The sequence below is a fragment of the Ictalurus furcatus genome, chromosome 2 (genome assembly GCF_023375685.1).
Source record: "Ictalurus furcatus strain D&B chromosome 2, Billie_1.0, whole genome shotgun sequence".
NCBI lineage: Eukaryota > Metazoa > Chordata > Actinopteri > Siluriformes > Ictaluridae > Ictalurus > Ictalurus furcatus.
The window spans coordinates 12,116,930-12,138,532 of NC_071256.1; the positions used below are offsets into that span (position 1 = coordinate 12,116,930).

At 38.9% G+C, this 21,603-nt stretch overlaps 1 protein-coding gene across 2 annotated transcripts; it reads left to right on the forward strand.

Annotated features, from left to right (window-relative positions):
* Positions 1–348: 348 nt before the first annotated feature.
* On the forward strand, positions 349–21,603 carry rbbp6 (retinoblastoma binding protein 6). Of its 2 annotated transcripts, none has more exons than XM_053648257.1 (17): positions 349–1,360; positions 2,787–2,886; positions 3,638–3,674; positions 9,161–9,202; positions 12,083–12,171; positions 12,431–12,527; positions 12,843–12,985; positions 13,211–13,383; positions 13,639–13,742; positions 13,879–14,234; positions 14,506–14,575; positions 14,676–14,742; positions 15,050–15,104; positions 15,766–16,137; positions 16,365–16,460; positions 16,551–18,389; positions 19,569–21,603. In XM_053648257.1, the coding sequence occupies exons 1-17, from the start codon at positions 1,195–1,197 to the stop codon at positions 21,034–21,036; spliced, it is 5,274 nt and encodes a 1,757-aa protein (XP_053504232.1). In that variant the 5' UTR covers positions 349–1,194; the 3' UTR covers positions 21,037–21,603. The 2 variants fall into 2 exon arrangements, with proteins under 2 accessions (XP_053504232.1, XP_053504240.1); XM_053648265.1 differs by having other exon boundaries at positions 12,846–12,985.

Consider the following 21,603-nt stretch of genomic DNA (forward strand, 5'->3'; position numbering starts at 1 on the left):
GTATTGTATTTATACTTTATTATTATTATTTATGTATTTTACTTTTTTTGCCTATGCCTTGCTGTTGTTTTGTATTATTGTACTGGAAGCTCCTGTCACCAAGACAAATTCCTTGTATGTGTAAGCATACTTGGCAATAAAGCTGAATCTGAATCTGAGTGGCCTGTTGCTCACAAAAGACAAACATGGCAACTCGCATGCACGGAAGTTCAAAATGAACTCCGAATTCGAATTTCCGAATTCGAATTTCGATGTCCCATTTCCCACTTCCCAGTCCAGCATTTGTTTACTGATTATGCCTTTTGTTTACCGTTGATGCTTTGAGCAGCCATGTTGATTTGATTTTTTTTTCCTAGTACGAAGTCAGAAATGTCAAGTTACGAGTTTCAGACGAATGCCGTGTTGGTCTCATATTTATGACGTTGTTGCCGTTGCCCCTGCGCTTCTCCCTGGTTAACCCCGTTGAGTGAACGGCCTGGTTAACGAAACGCGTATTCACAACTAGGATTTTTCTCTTTGAAATGTCAACAATGGCGCTTGGAATTACTACATAATTGGTTTACTTGTTGTGGGAATAAAGACGAAGCAGGATATTGTATTTACTCTTCGTGTTTTTTTTTTGTTCTTCGTGTTTTAGACCGTTTCGCTTCTAAGCTTGCTGCTAGTTTGCCTAGCCGCATTGCTTTAGGCCTCTCCCGCTTTGTTTTCTTTATATTTTTTGGATTTCCCATCGGAGCGTCTGCGGAGCAATTAATCTGGGGTGATTCTTGATCGGGACTGCGTTTTTCTCCATCACTTGGACTACATTTGGAAATCTCTGCATTTGTAAAAAAAAAAAAAAAAAAAAAAAAAAAAAACCGTTGTCGAAAGTGGACGTTGCGGGCTGACGCCGTGAAGTCTGCTCAGGCGTTCACACGGACGTTTTAATGAACATTGACCTCCCTTTCACCGGACCCTTATTTCTCGTTGTAATATCTTTAACTCCGGACTGATTGTAGTGTTTGGTATTCATTAACCTCCTCTGGATCCATCATGACATCCTGCGGGTTTTCTTTAGCTGCTAATTCCGCTGCTGTTGTTGGGCTTTGGGCTGAATGGGGTTTGTTGGCCTTGGCATAAGAGAGGAAAGGGAGCGTTAGCTCATTGTGTTGATAGTAGATAATCTGATCTGACAGGAAAACGTGTGTGTAAAAAATGTCTTGTGTTCATTACAAGTTTTCCTCTAAACTTAACTACGACACGGTGACTTTCGACGGGCTGCACATCACCGTGAGCGAGTTGAAGCGCCAGATCATGGGCCGGGAGAAGCTGAAGGCCGCAGACTGCGACCTCCAGATTACCAACGCCCAGACTAAAGAAGGTAAACTCAACCTCACACACATCTGTTAACTGTCTCTGGTCTGGCCAGCAATCAGAGAAACCTCGTAGTTACACTAAAGGTTAAGGTCTTCTAGGTTAGAGCAATAACTTGCACAGTACACCAACCGGTCACTTTAATAGGAACACCTGCTCATCCGTGTAGTTTTCCAATCATAAGCATGTTCATGTGCACATAAAACATCAGAATGGGGGAAAAACATGGTTGTGGGTGTCACATGGGGTGGTTTGAGTATTTCAGAAATGACTTGGGACTTACACACAGCAGTCTGTAGTGTTTGCCCACAGAATGGTGTGGAAAAACATCCAGTGAGTGGCATTTCTGCGACTTTTCTGATGACCGCAGTCACCAAACTGTGTTTAACCGTCAAGATTAGAGGTGGACCGATATTTATTTATTTACTTACTTACTTACTTACTTACCAATAACCAACTTGGGCAGTACATACCTGCCGATTAATCAACCGGTAGTTGATACTGAATGGAAACATGACGCTCAAAGTGAAATATTGTTGAACTTTTATTACAAAAATAAACAGTACTGACTGCACTGTGAAAATGTACTGTAGTTTTTAAAAGGAAATGAGTATACATATATTAACTATTAATACTTAAAGCAAATAAAAAAACGTACATCCGACCTGAACTTAAAAGTAACACTTCAAATAACATCATAAAAATAGATATTCAGAATGACTAAAAATACTTCAAATAACAACACAATTGGTCAGCGATTGTTTTATATTTCTCCTCTAGAGGTCGCTCTCGTCCTGTATAATGACAGCAGACTCTTCTCAGTTGCTCCTGCACTGGGAAAAATGATGGGTGTGGATTTTTGCCCATAACCAATCGTTCCAGTGATCGCTTATCGGTGCCGATCAATTGGTCGACCTCTAGTCAGGAAGACTAGGGTAATGTCAAATAAATTTCAGATGACATTTTCCCCACTCTGATGTTTGATGTGAACATCAAGTGATGCGCTTCTGCAACATGGTTAGATAATTGCATGAAGGTGTGCAGGTGTGCTTATAAAATGGTTGGTGTCTGTACAGTGATTTCTCTGTTGCTGAAAATCTGAGGGATTGACATCTGATCTAGATATTATAAATATGTTAATGAATGTAATTTCATTGTATGTTGATTGAGCTTTAGACAAATGTGTGTGTGTGTGTGTATATTATTTTTTTTAATTGTTTGGTCTGATTAGTAAAAGTAATATCTTGGCAGTGTGATCACCTCGAAAACTGTTGTCTGCTCTAAATTGTTTTCATTTTTACTATTAGATAATTTATTGACCTGCATAAGTTGAAACCTTTTATAATTCATTTTTTTGTTTCAGCAGTGACCATGTTGTTGTTTGTTGTTGTCCAGTCATGTTATTAATTATTCTTTGCTTCTTCTTCTTCCAGAATACACTGATGATGGCGCTCTAATCCCCAAAAATTCATCTGTCATCATCAGGCGTATACCAATCGGTGGTGTAAAGGCAGCCAGCAAAACATTTCTTATGTAAGTCAGCTTTTTTGTGTGTGTCACAATCATTAATCCCAAACGTCAGACTAGTTGTGTGCACTGGGGCTGCATCTTGCTGGAGCGGGTGGTTTTTACCTTGCTTGTAGTCAGATATGAAGCTCACAGGATAAAGAAAAGCTATGTTCGTTAACATGAGACTGTATATGGTGCTTGCGTTATCCTGCTGGTTTTGTCCTTTCGTTCATGTAGGTGCAATTAATATTTGCTGCGGGAGCGGACAGGATTGGTCAAACTTTCTGCAGAAGAGGGCGGGATTAGTCAGAATTCCTTCAGGAGTGGGTGGGAATGGGATGAATACAGTCTTGTGTACACCTCTACCTCACACTCTATTCCCTGTTTGGGTCATGTACACACTAAAGAACAATAATTTATTCTGGATATTATGTACCTTCTGTACCTGCTTGGAAACTAACCTGTTCCATTGCATTGTGGGAAGTGCAATAGATATTTTTCTCTATAATTTATTCAGAGATAGACAAGAAAATATGTTTTTAGACACAGATTCAGACAACTAGACATGTAGTTAGACCAGTATGGAAAGTTACATAGACATGCAGGTAGGGAGGATGCATTCACAGATGGACCTACTGCAGAATCACACTTGTTGTGTCAGTTATTTGTTTGATACTTTTTGTTTACTTATGTTTGTAAATTCTAACAATTTTAATGAACAGTAGTAGTGCTTGTGTTGAAACCCACTCTGATTATCAGTGTGTTTGTGTTGCAGTGATCGATCTGAACCATCAGTTGGATCTTCAAAAGCCGTATGTAACACCAGCTCATTTATTCTAATCTTTCACACATGCACTACACACCGTTTTTCTCTCACCCACTCGTGCCTTGTTCTTTCGTGTCATGTGTTGTGTTGAGACTGGTAATTACATTGATCCATGTGTATGGAAGTGTGTGCACTTTCTGCTGCACTGTATTACACACTGATCACACACTGGGGCTATACTGTACAGTTTGATGTACTGTCTGATCACACTGATCTTTATAAGATCTTAAAAAGTCTGTCTGTTGTACTTTGTACAATCTGTCTTTGTTTTATGAATAAAAAAAGTTTGTTTATTTTTTTTATTATTTTTTTTTTTAAGTTTACCAAACAGCTTCTCTGTCTGTTTAAATAATTTATGCTAATTGTCATAACAGTTAATGATAATAGTAATGCTTAATATTAATGCTCAGGTGAAGGTACCTGATTGTCACTATTTTATTAAATGAAGTATCCAACTTCTTCCTTAAATTATATTTAATAGTGCACTTTATGAAACACTTGTTTTCATGCACATTTTGAATGTTGGTGTAAACATTATGGTGTGGATAAACAGATGATGTGATGAACGGGGATTCTGTGGAATAAATGATGACGGAACGAGTGTGTGTTCCTGTCTCTCCATGACTGCGTCCTCAGTTACCGTCCTTGTATGTTCCAGACGCAAAAAATACCTGAAATTCTTGATGTTCTTGACTTTTGATCGGCGTTACAGTGTCTAATCTCGACATGAACAAAAATGTTCAACCGAATCCCAAATGATTTCTGACCCGCAAATTATACAGGCTTTCTAGAATGTAATATAATGGCCTAGTACACCCTATGTAGTGCACCTTGTGAGATTCAGTCACAGAAAATGTGGAAAATTGAATTATATTGTTCTTTACGTGTTTACTTGGGTAAGAATTTGGTGTAAAATTACTTAGACGCGTATTTAAATTGTAAAATTGCTTTTACAATTTTTTTTTAAGCTATTAATGCTTGGGCACGTTTTATGCAAAATTGAAACTGAATTGCCAAACTAGAGATGTGCCGCTATTTTCAGTCCTTCCCCCCCCCCCCCCAAAAAAAAAAAACAAGTGACCTGACCGTGTTCAATGTTTTCAGTCTTATTGTTATACATGTAAAACTATAAACACTTCTGTTTTTGTTTTGCGGTTGTAATCTAATGATGTTGCCATCCAAAAGTGTACAGCACAAGAAAGTCACTGCTGTTGTTCGCAAATAAACCAATTTTAGTTTCCCCATTCCCAAATTTATTACCACAGCCCTTCAGTGTGTTCACTATGGAAACTCGCATCTCAATAATGATAAAATGTGATTACAGGGTTTTCGTGGGGTCTTAAAGTCTACAATCTAATCATCAGAATTTTAGGCCTTAAAATGTCTTAAATACCATTTTGACAGGTCTTAAAAATTGTTTGGATTATGGAGGTAACATTACTTTTCTAAAGTTCTAAAATTCAGTCTCACTTTTAAATGTGTTTTTGAGAGAAATTTGTATTGATCACACTTACAAAATAGAACCAATAACCACTCATTCAGACTGTGCTGCCCCGTCAGAATTTCTGAGCACGCCCAGTGTGTCGTGATGTGGTGTGTGTGGGCTAACATGGATGTGAAATAGGTCTTAAAATTGCATTCAAAAAGGTCTTAAAAAGTCTTGTTGAAACCTGCAGAAGCCCTGGATTAGTAGTGCCACCTCAAGTCCCGATTATGAAAATATGGCATGTAAAACAATTCGTAATTCGCTAAACCCAAGAAGCAATTACTTCAATCACTGTGCTGAGTAAACTAAAGGAACACCCGGCTTTGCTGACTATCCCGTGACTTGATGGTAAACAGCTGGCCACTTGTGTTTGGATCGCCCCCGAGAGGTAGCTGTTAACACCTTATATTTTTCATGTTTCTTGAATGCATTTTATCTGACCACTTGATCATATTTCATCATTAGCAGGGTTTTGAGATTTGGCAAAAACAATTTGATTCAAGTTGGATATTATTTCAAAATCAACCACCATCATACTAGCCAATACCCAACATAAACTAAATTGTAATGTTTGTCATCAAATGTCATTTCCTAAGGAAAACAAGTGGGTTCTTTGATTTTTTTGATCAACGTTATTCTCATATCATTTTAATAATTCCACAAAGTGTAAAGACTGAAATAACTTGAGTTGTGTACGTACCTTTAGTCACTGCACAGTGCCAGCATGCACTGTTTGAGTTCGAGGAGGAAAAAAATCCTACTTCCTTGGCTATTTCACGAATGCTTGTGCGTGCTAATATTCTTGTATTTTTTTTGCATTTATCAACTAAAGAATAGTTGAGAATAAATGTCCAAATCACTGACACAAATAGTCTATATTCATGCAGTAACAAATGGAGCTTATGTTGAAAACAGTACAGGTGACGAATCTTTGCAGGACCAGTATACACCGATCAGCCATAACGTTAAAATCACTGACAAGGTGAATAACATTGATTATCTTATTACACGGGCACCTGATGTATTAGGCAGCAAGTGACCGAAGGCTAGTTCATCTGGACCAATCACACAGAAGAGCTACTGTAGCACAAACTGCTGAAAAAGTTTGTGCTGGTTATGAAAGGTCTCAGAACACACAGTGCATCACAGCTTGCTGCATATGTGGCTGCGTAGCCACAGACCGGTCAGAATACCCATGCTGATGCTTGTCCACCACTGAAAGTGCCTACATTGGGCACGTGAGCATCAGAACTGGACCATGGAGCAATGGAAGAAATGTTTTCTTTACATCTTGTGGATAGCTGCATGTGTGTGCATCGCTTAGTTGAGGAAGAGATGGCACCAGGATGCACTATGGGAAGAAGGGAAGTTGGCTGTTGTGATCCTCTGGGCAATGTTCTGATGAGAAACCTTGGGTCCTGGCATTCATGTGGCTGTTACTTTGACACATACCACCTACCTAAACATTATTGCAGACCAAGTACACCCCTTCATGGCAACCTTATTCCCTAATGGCAGTGGCCTCTTTCAGCAGGATAATGCGCACGGCCACACTGCAAAAATTGTTCAGGAATGGTTTAAGGAACCGAAGTGTTGACTTGGGATGTGCTGGACAAACAAGTCCAAACTATGGAGGCCCCACCTCGCAACTTGCAGGACAGGATTTGCTGCTAACGTCTTAGTGCCAGACACCACAGCACACATTCAAAGGGAACAAGATTAAGGCTGATCGGTGTACAGTTCTAAAATAGCAGTTTAGGTAATTTTTGCAAAATGCTTAAGCAGCATACCACAAATCAACCCATTGCATGCATCAAAGGCGTGGCTCATTAATTTAATAAAAATTCATAAATAGCTTGATTCAACATGAACTTTGTGAAGATGACAGCAGGGGTTACTGGCCAGATTTTTGATGTTGGGGGGTGCATTGTCTTCACAGGTGGTTTGAGTGACGTGATCCCAACCTGAATTTAACCTCATTCACACTGTGTTTATTTCTGCACATGTCATCCAAGTCAGATGTTAACATTAAGTATCAGGGAATATTATCATGCAATGGCATGAGTATCAAGTGGCCGCCGTAATTGAGAAGCCCCAGTTTGGGCAGAAGAATCTATTACTTGGGCAGAAGTAAACGGGTCCTTTAACAGTAAAACGTAATTCCTTCGTATCTTCTATGAAACCATTTATTTTTTATGAATGCACTTTACCTAAATTTATTGTTAGCTATTTTACCAGCTCTCAGCAGATAGTTTAGTATGATCTCCCTAAACAACAAAATCAGTATAACAGGATAACAGAAAATTATCAGGATTGTATAAGGCTTAGGAAATATGTGATTTATTTCAAAGGTGTTTTACTAGAGTTAAGGTTTAATTGCTCTATTCTTCAGTGTTCAGACTTTCCCAAATTTGCAACTTCACACAAACCTGAGATTTTGTCCAACTTGTGGCTTCTTCTGTATCTAGATTTTCACCACCACAGAGTAATTTGGCAAAAGAGCTAAATTAATTCCTGTGTGTGTGTGTATATATATATATATATATATATATATATATATATATATATATATATATATATATATATATATATATATATATATATATAAAATATTATGTATGTGTATACACACACACACACACACACACACACACACACATATATATATATATATATATATATATATATATATATATATATATATATAAACATTGTGTGTGTGTGTGTGTGTGTATATATATATATATATATATATATATATATATATATATATATATATATATATATATATATATATATATATAATGAAATGCATACACACAAGAATACTAATTTATTAGTTTTTGTACCAATTAACATGAAGTTTTATGTTGTTTAGCAGAAATTGCTCCCTGTAGTTTAGCAAAGAGGTCAAATGATCAGCAGTTATTTGACTCAAAATGATAAATTGTGGAAAGAAAAAAAAAAGCATTTCCTTATTTACAAACCCTTATACTGCTCTCACACGCATATTTTGTAAAGGAGGTCATACAAGTGGTATGAGCTGATGGTCTTTTAATGTTAGTACCAGTTGGGGTTGGTATTTACATTGTTTCCCTTTTTTTCTTCCTCTTTTTTTAATTTTATATTGGGGGGGTCGGATGTATTTTTGCACTTTTTATTGTAAAAGCTTTTTATATAATAATCAATTTTGTAAATGATAAGTATGACATTATTATGTACAGTAATGCATCTAGCATTGTTTTGAACTTATTGCGATCATGACATTGATATTTTAATATATAATTATATATTTTTTCTATTACTGGATTGAGCTGTGCTTGTCTCCATGGTAACTGTACATGGTCATTTTTTTGTGTATGATGACACTTGTCAGTCACGTTTGTGCAAATGTTGCATTTTTGACAAATATTTATTCCAATTTAAATGTTCTGTTTATTCTTTGTCATGCTCAAGTGATATTTATAATTTGCTACACTTGAACAAAATGGCTAGCCGTAAAAATCTCATCCACTATTATTTTTATTAAATCGTCTTGTGTTCAAATTTGCAATGATGTCTCATCAGTGCTCACAGTTCCACTCATTTAATTTTATTTCTGACCAAAGTAAGTGTTTGTATAATGCTGAACAACGTTGAGATTTATCAATAAAATCCCTGCGTTTTAAAATGTTATAACATCATTCACACGGCCTCGTGTTTTCACTTTTTGTCCTGAAGTTGTGCCAAAACGAGGATCTTTACATTACGGTAAAGTCAGCTGTGGCATTATTAACATTTCAGCATGTTTTGATGGATGATGTGGCGCTAATTCAACTAGCGAGGACAAAGCACTTTTGTAAAATGGTTTAAAAGTTTTTGTTTGTATGTCTGTATAAAATACAAGTTTGTAGTTGAATACATTGTGACTGAGTTTGGAGCCATTTCATTGTTTGATGTCATTGCAATATAATATCTTGTGCAATATTTTGTTTTTTTATAAACAGATTGATGATTCTCCCTCCATTTCTCTGGCCCAGCTCTCTAAGGTACATTTAATTTGTTTGTGGTGTTTGTTAATTGTGTGTAAATGTAGTGCATGTCAATATAGCTTCTTTTTAGTAAAAATATTCTGTTGAAGGACGACCTGTTTAAAATAAACATTGTTTCTGATTGTGACATTTGGTATGTTTTGTGACGTCACATTGAATCTTTGACAAATTCCTGAACAACTTAGAGGTTGATTTTTAATTTTTAATTTTTATTTAATGTTAAATGAGTATCGTCGTGAGGTGAAATAGTGTTTATCGTCACGTTCTAATGTGCTTTTCTTTAAACTTGCTAACTATTTTTAAAATGACCACAATAATACTACTGTGTGTTGAAAATTGTGATGTATATGGCATAACTAATTCAGCACATGCCCGTCATGATTGATGTGTTGTCAGTAAAGCACAATGTGGTTACGGTTACTACAGAAATCACAATTTGGCTTTCCACATTACGCGCATCAGGGGTTTACGTGTAATTACCAACTTCTCTGCATGTGTTTGATGTATTGGATGTTTAACTGGGAAGAATTAGATTTTTGTGTTAGTATTACCTTTCTGGAGGTTTTTTAGGTAAATTATTTTGAGTGAGTCTAGGTGACTTGACTGGTGTTTCAAACAAAGACATTTTTCTGCTCATCTTTATCATGATGGGAAATTTCCCAGTGTTTAACCTCATAAGACTGATGTGACCTAAGGGTTTGGAGATTTTGTATACATTTTTAAAAAATCTGTTCATAGTTAATTCTGAATTGAATTTGGACATACATGTTAACAATGTCCTCTTATCACGTATGTTGTAGCAGCTGTCTAGAACGATCCTCACCAGCCTTTTTTTTCTCTTAAAGAATGCAGCTTGTCATGTTAGAGAAGCCACAAAGCCCTCTGTTTTTTCTGAAAGTCTGAAGACTTTCCCGTTTTTGAAAAATTAAAGAAACCGCTTTACTTCTGACACTGGCGACTCCTTCCAAAAATGGCGAATAAATGTTCCCTCACGTAAAACTTCGTCAGTGATGTACATATTTTTAACGCATTTATGTGGATTGTCTGTCATATAAGTCTTTCTGTAAGTTATAACAGAGACATAGCGTATTAGAATGAGCAGATTATTATAAACCTGTGAATTGCCTTGCAACCAGAACTACTGTAAAAACTGCTGTTATAAAAGATGACATGATCAGATCCTTCCTTCTGTCCAGAAATGGTTTGTTGTGATTCTGATCTGATACTGTGCCAAATTGGAACATTTCCATTTATTTGCATTTATTCATTTAGCAGACGCTTTTATCCAAAGTGACTTACAAATGAACAAGCTATTTCTCTGTGTGGAAGGATCCAAGACCACTATTATTTACTTCCAACACTGTTGTAACATTGTTGAACACCTCCAGACTTTCATGTCGCATGGCCTTATCGAGATTTGACAAAATAAATGAGCAGAGACACGAATGACATTAAAACTCAAACAAGCTTCGACACGTTTATTAGTTATAACAAATGATATGAGATTAAGATTGATGTTAGCACTATAATTATAAATTACAGCCTGTATATTCTATAATGCTGGTTGTTGATGTAAAGTGTGTGAGCCATGAGAATACTTTATGCTGTAAAGAGGGTGCTCTCTGTCTTTAGCGCTGTGACAGGGCATGCACTAAAAGTCTTTTATTTTTCCCAATTTATTGAAGACTGAAACGAATTTTGGATTTTTGTTTCTTCGAAGCCATGTCACTGCTGAAGTAGATTTATTTATTTTTTTAAAGAAACATGGACTGTTTTACTGTGAAGATTTTCTCAGATATGGACTTTATAATGGCACCAGCCATAAAGCATATTTTTCCAATATAAGAAATCATTTCTTATTTAAGTTTCTTATTTTGTGAATGAACAGTATGTAAATATACTATAAATGTATGCGCTAGGTTTAGCTGTTTTATGTGCTGTTATACAATTTCATATCATGATACCTACCCTAAACCTTTCATTCCTCTTAAGTGAACCTCGGTTCAGGTCAATTGTGTCGTCATTCCTTGCACAACGCAATGCTTTCAGCCTCGATTCAAATTCAGATAGTTGCTAACTGGAAAACTGGATGATCCAGCTGGAATATAATGCTAGCTAGTGACTTGCACACCCTGCTCGTCAGGTCAGCTCGTTTAGCTTGCTAAACGTAAGCATGGAGGTCTGTCTGGTAAAGTAACTCAAATGAGTGTTGATCAGAAATGTTGCCGAGACTTATTGTGTCCCTCGTTAAGTCATTTGATCTCAAACCTGTAATGCACTTCCTCAAGACTGTTGTCTATTATAGAAATGTGTGCAGTAGTTGCAGTAAATTCTAGAATTGATCAGAGCAACAACACTGTGGGTATTTCATGCAACAATATATTTCAAAGTATAACAATAATCAGCTCATGTTACCAGTGGGCTGGATAACAGCAAAGTGGATAAACGCCATCATGCTTAACTGTGCATTTGCAAATGTTTGAAATATTATGTTAAACTTAACAAAGCCAGGGTTTTTTTTTTCTTTAAGATTGTGGTAACTAAATGTGTGATGTGATGATTGCGTAAACCTTGCAAAATCAGAATAACGTAAATAATTTTACATATATTTATCCAGTCCTCATTTGCCACTCTTTTAGTTAGTGTGCTTGTACCTAGTGTACCTGCGAATTTATTGGATTACTCATTTACTGTAAAGCACTGAAAGGGTAAATGTTTTGTGGCTTACGGTACTCCCTGTCAGATATTTCAGCATTTTTAAACAAGTAAAGCAATGGAGCAGCTTCTCTTTACAGCCTGAAGGATCTCTGGTCTCTTTATAAGCGAGTTAAAGTTTTATTATTAATGTGTCATCATTTGAAAATGCCTATTGAACAGACGGCGAATCTTGCAGAGGCAAACGCCTCGGAAGAAGACAAAATCAAAGCAATGATGTCACAGTCCAATCACGAATACGACCCCATTCAGTAAGTATTAAACATTACATATATCACTTTTATTCTAAGTGATTATTGAAATATGTTGTCCTATTAATTACCACTCTTCCACCTTTTTTGTGATGATCCCAGCTTCAAGAGTAATCCCTTCTATCCCTCCTTCCTTCCTTTCATCCCTCCATCACCTTCATAATCTTCCAAGCCACAGTATTTACTTCAGAAAAGTGGTTTAGCTAAACTTAATTACTGGAAAGAAATTAGTTTTACATTGAGATTTTTCTCTTCTCAGTTACACAAAGAAGCCGGTGGGTCCTCCTCCTCCAAATTACACCTGCTTTCGCTGTGGGAAAAGTGGACACTACATCCGAAACTGCCCGACCAATGGGGTAACTGGGTTTTCATTAATAGTAGTAATAGTGATATTCATCATAATAGTTGTAGCACCTTTCATATGGCCCAAAGTACAAAAAAGTGACTTTGTGCATGTTTTTTTTTTATAAGTAGGTAGAACATGTGCAAAAGTTATATTTGTTATAATATTTATAGAAAGGAAGTAAACTAATTTGAATGAATCTATATGAATCTAACATTAATTCCCATTTAATATGACACTTAAAAATCTAAAGTATTGTTAAAAATACGAATAAAAATAATTGAAAGTGATTTTCCTTAATCCTAATTAGACCTGACTGTTGTGTTAGCAGGATAAAAGTTTTGAGGCGCCTCAGAGGATTAAAAAGAGCACAGGGATTCCTCGCAGCTTCATGATGGAAGTGGACGATCCAAATATTAAAGGCGCCATGCTGACCAACACTGGCACTTATGCCATTCCCACCATTGACGCGTAAGCACAAACTCTCTAAACATTACACTAGCCCTGTGTTCAATCAACTGCTGGTTGTTGGTTAAACAATATGTAATGTGATCTTTAACGTGCACGATATTCTACTATCCAAACTACAATGTGACCAATGATCAGCACATGCCATAGTGTTCCTTCTCTGATGCCCAGTCCTTAGTATTTTGTAACTGCGTTCAATTTGCTCATGCAGTTTTTGTGCTTTAACAGTGAAGCTTATGCAATTGGAAAGAAGGAGAAGCCACCCTTTGTCCCTCAGGAACAGTCATCCTCTTCTGATGATGAAGATCCTGTTCCAGATGAGCTGCTCTGTCTGATCTGTAAAGACCTCATGGCTGATGCCGTTGTGATTCCCTGCTGCGGAAACAGTTACTGTGATGAATGTGAGTTAGTTCAACAATCACAGTTTCTTGTTTTCTCAAATGTACTACATTGCTTTAAGCTAGGTGAGGATTTCACGTCATCATTGTCGGTCCTGTAAGAAAAGATTTTACTGAGCAATGTATTGAGTATTAACACAACAGTAGGTAGGGAAGTGCATCTGTATTTGGTTTGTAAAAGTTAGAGATTTCATTCCCATCAAAGAACGACTTATTCACTAGTGGCGTAAAAATATTTACCATGTTCACTATCTACAGGTATTCGAACAACTTTGTTGGAGTCAGAGGAACACGTTTGTCCCACCTGCAACCAGTCTGATGTTTCACCTGATGCTTTAATTGCCAACAAATTCCTACGTCAAGTAAGAACGTACAAGCTGTGGATAGAAACACAGGATAGCATTTTAGATGTATTTAAAAATTTAATTAGCTCAGGTAACATGGTTACATATCTACGCTTTAGACTACTACTTACAAGTTCAACTTTTAATTGTTCAGGCTGTGAACAACTTCAGGAATGAAACCGGCTACACCAAGAGAATTCGCAAAGCTGCTGCTCAGAGTTCTGTCCCCGCACCCCAGCCTCAACCCCGCGTCCAGCGCCCTGTTCAGCCCCTCAAACTTCTAAATTCCCGCCAGCAGGATCCGCTACGCGCTCACACGCCACCCCAGAACCCACCTGCTGCCGTAGCCCCACCCCCTGCCATTACGCCACCCATTACTGTCACTCAGCAGTCTTCAGCGATGCCTCCTGAGGTTGATGCTTCACCTGTGGCCGTAAACAATAGTTCCTCCCCCGCAGTGGCTCTTTCTCCACCACAGCAGCCCAAGCAAGATGATGTTGTCATACCTAAGTAAGCAACAGTATTTTCTGCTGCATTGTTGTTTAACATTGCTGTTTTTCAGCATTGGTGCTCAGGTTCTGTCCTGTAGTATTGTTATATTCTTCTGAATTGTTTGCCAAGTTCAGCAAAATTATTCCTGTATATTGTGGCAATATTGTTAAATTCTGCTACACTGATATGAATAACATAACGGATTAAATAATTTAAAGTTGAAAGTATCGGATTTATTGCTTTCTGTGTGTTTAATGCAGAGTATTTGTTGTTGTTTTTTCCCCCACAGAGAGCCAGAAACACAGCCAACATCTGTGATATTATCTGACAGTCTGCTTCCTACTCCAGTTATTCCAAAAGTATTGCATATACTCATGGGCTCACAGTCTGACATTTAAAATTTAATAAGGTCACTTTGTATGTGCATCAGTGACATTCTATGTTGTTTATATTCCTTAGGGGCACCACGTTCCAGTGATCAGCCAGCCACATGTGCACACACTTCCTCTCCCCATTCCCAGATCAGGTGAGGCTTTGTACACTTATCTTCTGATCGTTTGGCTAATAAAATCAGATTTATGAGGGTCAGCAGAAATGCTGATAAAGTGTGATATTTCTTTAAGCATTTAATGTAAATTTCTTTAAAGGTTCTACAGGTAAATTGATAACGTTCATTATAATGCATTACAATGTGTATGTTAGCATATTGAAAATCTGAAAGCAACTGTGCTTGAAGAAACATAATAAAAAGGTAAATTTTTTGGAAAACCCATTTTCTGCGGAAACTTCTATCTGTTTTCTTATTCTGGCATGCTGAATGATTTAATTCTTAGGACCGTTGAGGCCTGGCGCCCCAAGACTGCCGGCACCCCGGCCTGCATGGGATCCGTGAGTATTGTTGCATGTTACAGCAGTTATTGCTTAGTATTTTTAGTGTTAGAAAACTGAATGTGTCTGGCAAAAATGTCTTGTGTAAACAATAAAGTCCTCAATGTAAGCACATTCTAAAAAGCTATTAAAATGTCTATGCTCTAATGCTAGTTAACAAAAATACTTTCTTGTTACAAAGGCTGTTAGAACAAATGTCACTGTTTGAAAACATTCATAACATAATAGATTAATTCAAAGGCAAAAAAAAGTACAAATTAAAATGTATAGCATCACATGAGCATCAATTGATTCATTTCGAAAGTGTGCTTACAGGGAGCACTCGCCTAGAGTTTTGTGAGGAGACATAATTTGTGATGAAGTTCCTAGCAGGTGGCAGAACAGTTTGGAAATATTTGACTGTCCTTCTTCTAATGACGCACAAGATAATTGCCTAGTTTGTCAAAATGAATGGGCCAGAACAGTATAAATTTTCAGCCTCTTTTCAATTGGGCATTCATACACAAATCCATTACCCTGGCACAGTTTTGTCAAATCACTGTGATCAGTAATAATAGATGCGTATCTGTAGATATGTTGAATCCTAAAAAAAATATATTCAGAAATGAAATGCTTTTGGGGGTTTGTTTTTGGTAAATTGGTCTTTTTACAAATTTTTTAGGTCCTCAGGCCGAGGCCGGCCCCTCCTTAATGATCGGCACCCAAGGACACTAGTTCCTCCAGTCCAACCTCCTCCTGTTGCTCCAAACCTTTACCCTCCCTCTCTGTTCCCTCCCCCTCAGCATACTTTGCCCCACCTGCCTGGTGTTGTGCCTCCACAGTTCCCAATGCAGTTCCCTCAGGGGCAACAACTTCCCCCCCCTTTCAACATGCCTCCCCCAGGTTACCCTCCTGCCCCAACAAATGTACCCAGTCCCTGGGTTCCACCAGGTACTCAGCCCCCACTCACAAACCCTCCAGTACCCCCAATACCAGCAGCACACTTACTGTCCAAGGAGGAGTTCTATAGACAGCAGCGTCGACTGAAGGAAGAGTATGTAAACTGTAGCTGTTTTTTATTTGTGAATTTCCTAAATTATGAATGATGACTTTTGCCTTGAACTCAGAATATACCTTATTAATATTTTGAAATGTAAATGGTCTGCGCTCATGATCTGCACTTAGTAGACACCATATGTCTGCTAAACTTCATTTTAATAATCCAGTTTTATTTCCCTCCTTGTTTTTGAATAAATCGTTCCCTTTTTGATTTACTGTTAGGGAGAAGTCCAAACTTGAGGAGTTTACCAATGACTTTGCCAAAGAGTTGTTGGAGTACAGAAAGATCCAGAAGGAGAGAAGGCGGTCCTATTCCAGGTATGTATTGTCTAACCAATGTTTTTTTCCAACTGAACATAAATTGAATTGAGACTTGATAATGAAAGCAATCTATTATTTTCCCTACAGGTCAAAGTCTCCATATCGATCCTCCTACAGTGGCTCATCCTACTCTTACTCAAAGTCCAGATCCCGTTCTCGATCTCCACGTTCTTATTCACGCTCCATATCACGATCTCGCTCTAGATCGCGTTCCCGTTCTCGTTCCCGATCCCGTTCTCGTTCCTACTCTCCATACTCCCGAAGAGGCAGAGGTCGTAGCCGCAGTTATCGTTCTAGATCACGCACACCCCCATACCATCGCTCCCGAACACGCTCTCCTTCCTATAGAGGGCGGGATGGAGGAGGAGTGAGTGGAGGTGTCTATCGATCTCGCTCTAGGTCACCAATCTATAGGGCCCAAAGTCCTGGCAAGAAACTGCCTCCAGCTTCTCAGGTAGAGGACCGCAAATATGGCGGAAGGTACAGAGAGATTCCTCCATATGATGCCAAAGCTTACTATGGGCGAGTGCTTGATCAAAGCGATCCCTATGAAAGGGAAAGGTATCGCGAGTGGGAGAGAGAGTACAGAGAGTGGTATGAGAAGTATTTCAAGAATTACGAGGGGCCACAAGGTGGTCAGATCAGAGGCCGTGGTCCAGGTGGACGAGATCCATATTCTCCAGAGCGTTTCCCACCTCACAGACCTAGAGACAACTCGCCGTATGGCAGGGGTCGCCGAGAGGACTATCCACCACATGGCATCCCACCAAGAAATCGTCCATTGACTTATCAGGAAAGGTGTGCAGAAAAGTACGGCCATCTTCATGTCAACAATATGGCAGTTGGAAGAGGGATAAACAAAGAAAGCCTGAAACCCACCAAAGAACGAGAGCCAACCACAAGCACTGCTGTGGACTCTAAGGGCCTGAAACACAAGAAACATAGGAAAAAAAGGAAAGGGGAGGAGGGAGACATGTTTAGCCATTCTGACTCAATGGAGGAATCTAAGAAAGATGAACGTAAGGGAGACTCGATGCTGATGAACTCGAGTCGTGATGATGCCACACCAGTCAGGGATGAGCCCATGGATAGTGCCTCTGTGCCCTACAAGAGTGCTTCAGACAAGGAGAAAAAAGATAAAACCAAAAGCAAGACCGAAAAAGTTAAACGCAAGACTGAGAGTGGTACACAAAAGAAAGAAGCTCCGGCAAAAAGCACCAAGCCTGCCAGAGAAAAGGATGCAGATTCAGGGCGGGAAAGAGTTGTTCCCACTGAACCAGCCATTAAAAGGATCAAAGAAGAGCCTCCTCAGAAGACTGATGGAAGTAAACCACATACTTCTGAGAAACTCATGCTTCCTCGCAAATTGGCCCAGTCTAGACCGGTCAAGCAACACCAAGAGCAAAAAGCAGTCAAAGATGAACCTAAAGATAAAAAAGAACCAGTCAAAGACTCTACAAAAGTTGAGAAACCTCCTGCTAAAGATGGAAAGCCCAAGTTGGAAAAGCCCATCAAAGCTGATGAGAAACCTGTCAGCAAAGCAAGTGAGATGAAGGGGGAAAAAAGGAAACGAAAAGAGGAAAAGCCACTTGTGAAGGAGTCAGAGTTTATGCCCAACAAATCTCCAAGGGTGGAAGTTGCTGAGATTGCCAACGTCTCGCCCAAGCCCAAGCCGAAGGTGGAGAATGAGAAGCCGATGCAGAAGGAGAAGCCTGCCATTCCTTCTCTGATGGATATTAAACCTGAACCTGTTAGAAAGATCAAACTCAATCGTGAGATTGGAAAGAGGATTGTGAGTACTGAGCGACTTTCTTCAGAAGAATCTGGTGCTGGGAAGAACAAACTAGACCAGAAGTCAAAGGTCAAGCTACGACGACAGGGGCATGGCACAGACCGATCTGGATCCACATTGGTTGATTACACCAGGTAAGATGAATCTATTTCTTGTACGTTAGTTTTATAAATTATAGACATGCACTCAATGCTTATGAAAATTAGAATCTGGTTTTATTGCAGAGACAGTTAAGACGTGTGATTTTACTTGTTTATTTTCAATATATGTACATTTGAGTGGAACTATTATCATGCCATTAAGCAAAGCATATACGCTCACCTGCCACTGTAATAGGAACATCTGTATACCTGCTTATTCATGCAGTCAATTATTATGTCAGTGACACAATATGATCTCAGTGACCCTTGGTGACTGTGGCATGGTTGTTGGTACTAGACAGACTAGCTTGAGTAGTTCAGAAACTGATGATCTCCTGGGATTTTCAGTCTCAAGAATTCATTCAGAATGGTGAAACAAACAAAAACATCCAGTTAGTGACAGTTCTGCATTTGGAAGAGCCTTGTTGATATGAGAAGTCAGAGAAGAATGGCCAGACTGGTTTGAGCTGATAGAAAGGATATGGTAACTCAAATAACCAGGTGAGGTGGCAAACTGTAGCCTCAACTTTCTCTTCTTGGTTCACCGCTCTGTACAATAGTGGTGAGCAGAAAAGCATCTCTGATTTTACAATACATTGAACTTTGAGGTGGATGGGCTACAACGGCAGAAGTCAACATCAGGTTCCGCAACTGTCAACCAAGAACAGGAATCCGAGGCTACAGTAGGCACAGGCTCACAGAAACCGGACAGTTGAAGATAGGGAAAAACATTGTCTGGTTGTTTGAGTAACGGTGGTAGCCGCCTTGTCAGCTTAAACCAGTCTGACCATTTTCCTTTGACTTCTCTCATGAGCAAAACTATCCTAACTATCCTAATTTTATCCTAAGAACTGCTGCTTATTAGCTTATTGCTGATTCTTTTTTTTCTTTTTATTTGACCCCCGCCTACATGTTCACCCTTGCACTTTACATTTTACCTGCTCTATTTTGCAGGTTTTGCTCAACATATTCAGTTCAACATGTTTGATCAAAACATTCCCACTGGGTCCTGACTTTAAGGACACCCTGTAGTTTGCAAAATTATTTACAAGTTAAATTGTTGTGATTTACATAAGTATTCACCCCTGACACCCCTACTCCTCTTCATGATATGTAAAATAATAAAATTTTGCATGTGGACATTATACACTAAAGTCCATTGTGTCTTGACAGCACCAGCTCGACTGGCGGTAGTCCCATCAAAAGGCATGAGGAGAAACCAGACCTGAAGAAGACTGTGGTGAAAACGCTGGAGGAATACACCAATGATAGCTCAACACCTGCTGAGGATGAAATAGTCATGATCCAGGTACCTCGCTCCAAATGGGAGAAGGAAGACTTTGAATCTGAGGAAGATGAATCCAAGGTCACACATGCCTCTTCTGGAAATGGAAATGCTTCCGCTGCTAATACGGCTGCTCTTGCTACTTCACTATCTAGCGACAAGGAGACTAGTAAAACACTCCATGACTTTAATGATGTTCAACTTGAGGCTAAACCTTCCAAGGATCTGTCAGGTGATAAGGAGAAAGACACTGATTGGGAAAGGGAGCGTGATAGAGGCAAAGAACGAGACAGAAGCAACTCTGATCGTGATGCCTCAGACAGAAAGAAACCTGGTACGTTAAATCAGGACCGGGAGCGAGTACAGGAGAAAGGAAGTGACCATGGAAGTGAGAGAAGCTCCTCATCTCAGTCTTCCAGAGACAGACAGACTGATAGGACTGCATCAACATCCAGGAAGCCATCAAGTAGGGAAAACAATTCAAGTCTTGGTGACAAGAAACAGGACAACCGCAGCAGCACAAAAGACCACACAGATTTTCGTCAGAGAGACACGAAATCAAGAGAACAGCTCAGGAAGAAAGACTCACCATCTCCACCCTCAAAAATGCCAACAGACACCACTAAAAGGGTGCCTATTGCATCCCAGGAGTCCAGGATGTCTGAATATAGTCCTTCCGCAGAGAGGAAGGTATTGTCTCGGGAGTCCAAAAGGGCTTCCTCTGAGGACTCTAAAGCAGACAAGGCAGTACACAGAGAAGGAACAAGGCACTCTGATAATCGGATCGCAAAGGACAAGGAGCAACACAAAGTGAACCAAAGCACCACATTGATAGAGACCAGGAGTGATGCTGAGAGAAGTGATGCTCGAATAAAGCCTCCTTCAGCCCGTTCCATGCGTTTGTCCTCAGACTTGACACGGGAGACAGACGAGGCTGCCTTTGTCCCAGACTACAGCGAGAGTGACAGCGACGCATCAGATCCAGATAACAAGGCGGAGCCAAAGGAAAAGGGACAGGAAAGCAGTGTAAGTCCTGTCCACAGTAGGAGTGCTAGCCCCACTGGAAGTCATGCCAACAGCAGCAGCCCAAGCTCACCAGGTAGTCAGGACAGCAAGAAAAAGAAGAAAGAGAAGAAGGAGAAGAAGGAGAAGAAGAAGCACAAAAAGCACAAGAAACACAAAAAACACAAGAAGCATGTAGGCAACGAATCGGAGTCTGATGCCAAGGGACAAAAACACAAGCATAAGAAAAAGAAATCAAAAAAGAATAAGGACAAGGACAAGGAGGAGAAAGACAAAGATAAAGAGGAGAAAGACAACAGGACGAAGGATGGACAAAACGAAGCACCTGTTTAAGACCTTGACACTTCATGCGAGTTGTTTTATAAAGCTCGATGGTACAGCGAGTAAACATTTCTGCATATTATAAAGACTACTGTTCAAGCTGATTATTTTGTTTGTGTTCCATAGAAATTAATGATTTAACCATGCTAAACTCTGCCACATGAAGAGGGGAGCCTCCTTTAATAATGAAGGCTGATGTAATAATTTGCTCAGAATTTTTTGATGCATATTTTGGATCTGTTAATTGTTTTCTGATGGTTTTGGCATTAACTATGTAGAGGCTGTAAAACAGGCACTTTAGATATGTGAATAGAAATGTGCCCTTTTTACATCTCCCTTTTGTTTTTCTAATTGGAGGAGGCCGATCATTAACGGTATAATAAATATTGTTACTGTTCCAACTGGATATAGCATGGGCGGTGGGCACAGCATGTAATGATCTGCTTCAGAGATGTTTGCACTGTGAATATTTTCCTCTACTCTTGAGTTTTTATGTTACATCACATTCTCATGATGGTTAATTTAAATTACCAATTGAAAAGGTTTTGTTTAAAGTAATAAAATTGAGCAAAAATCCAA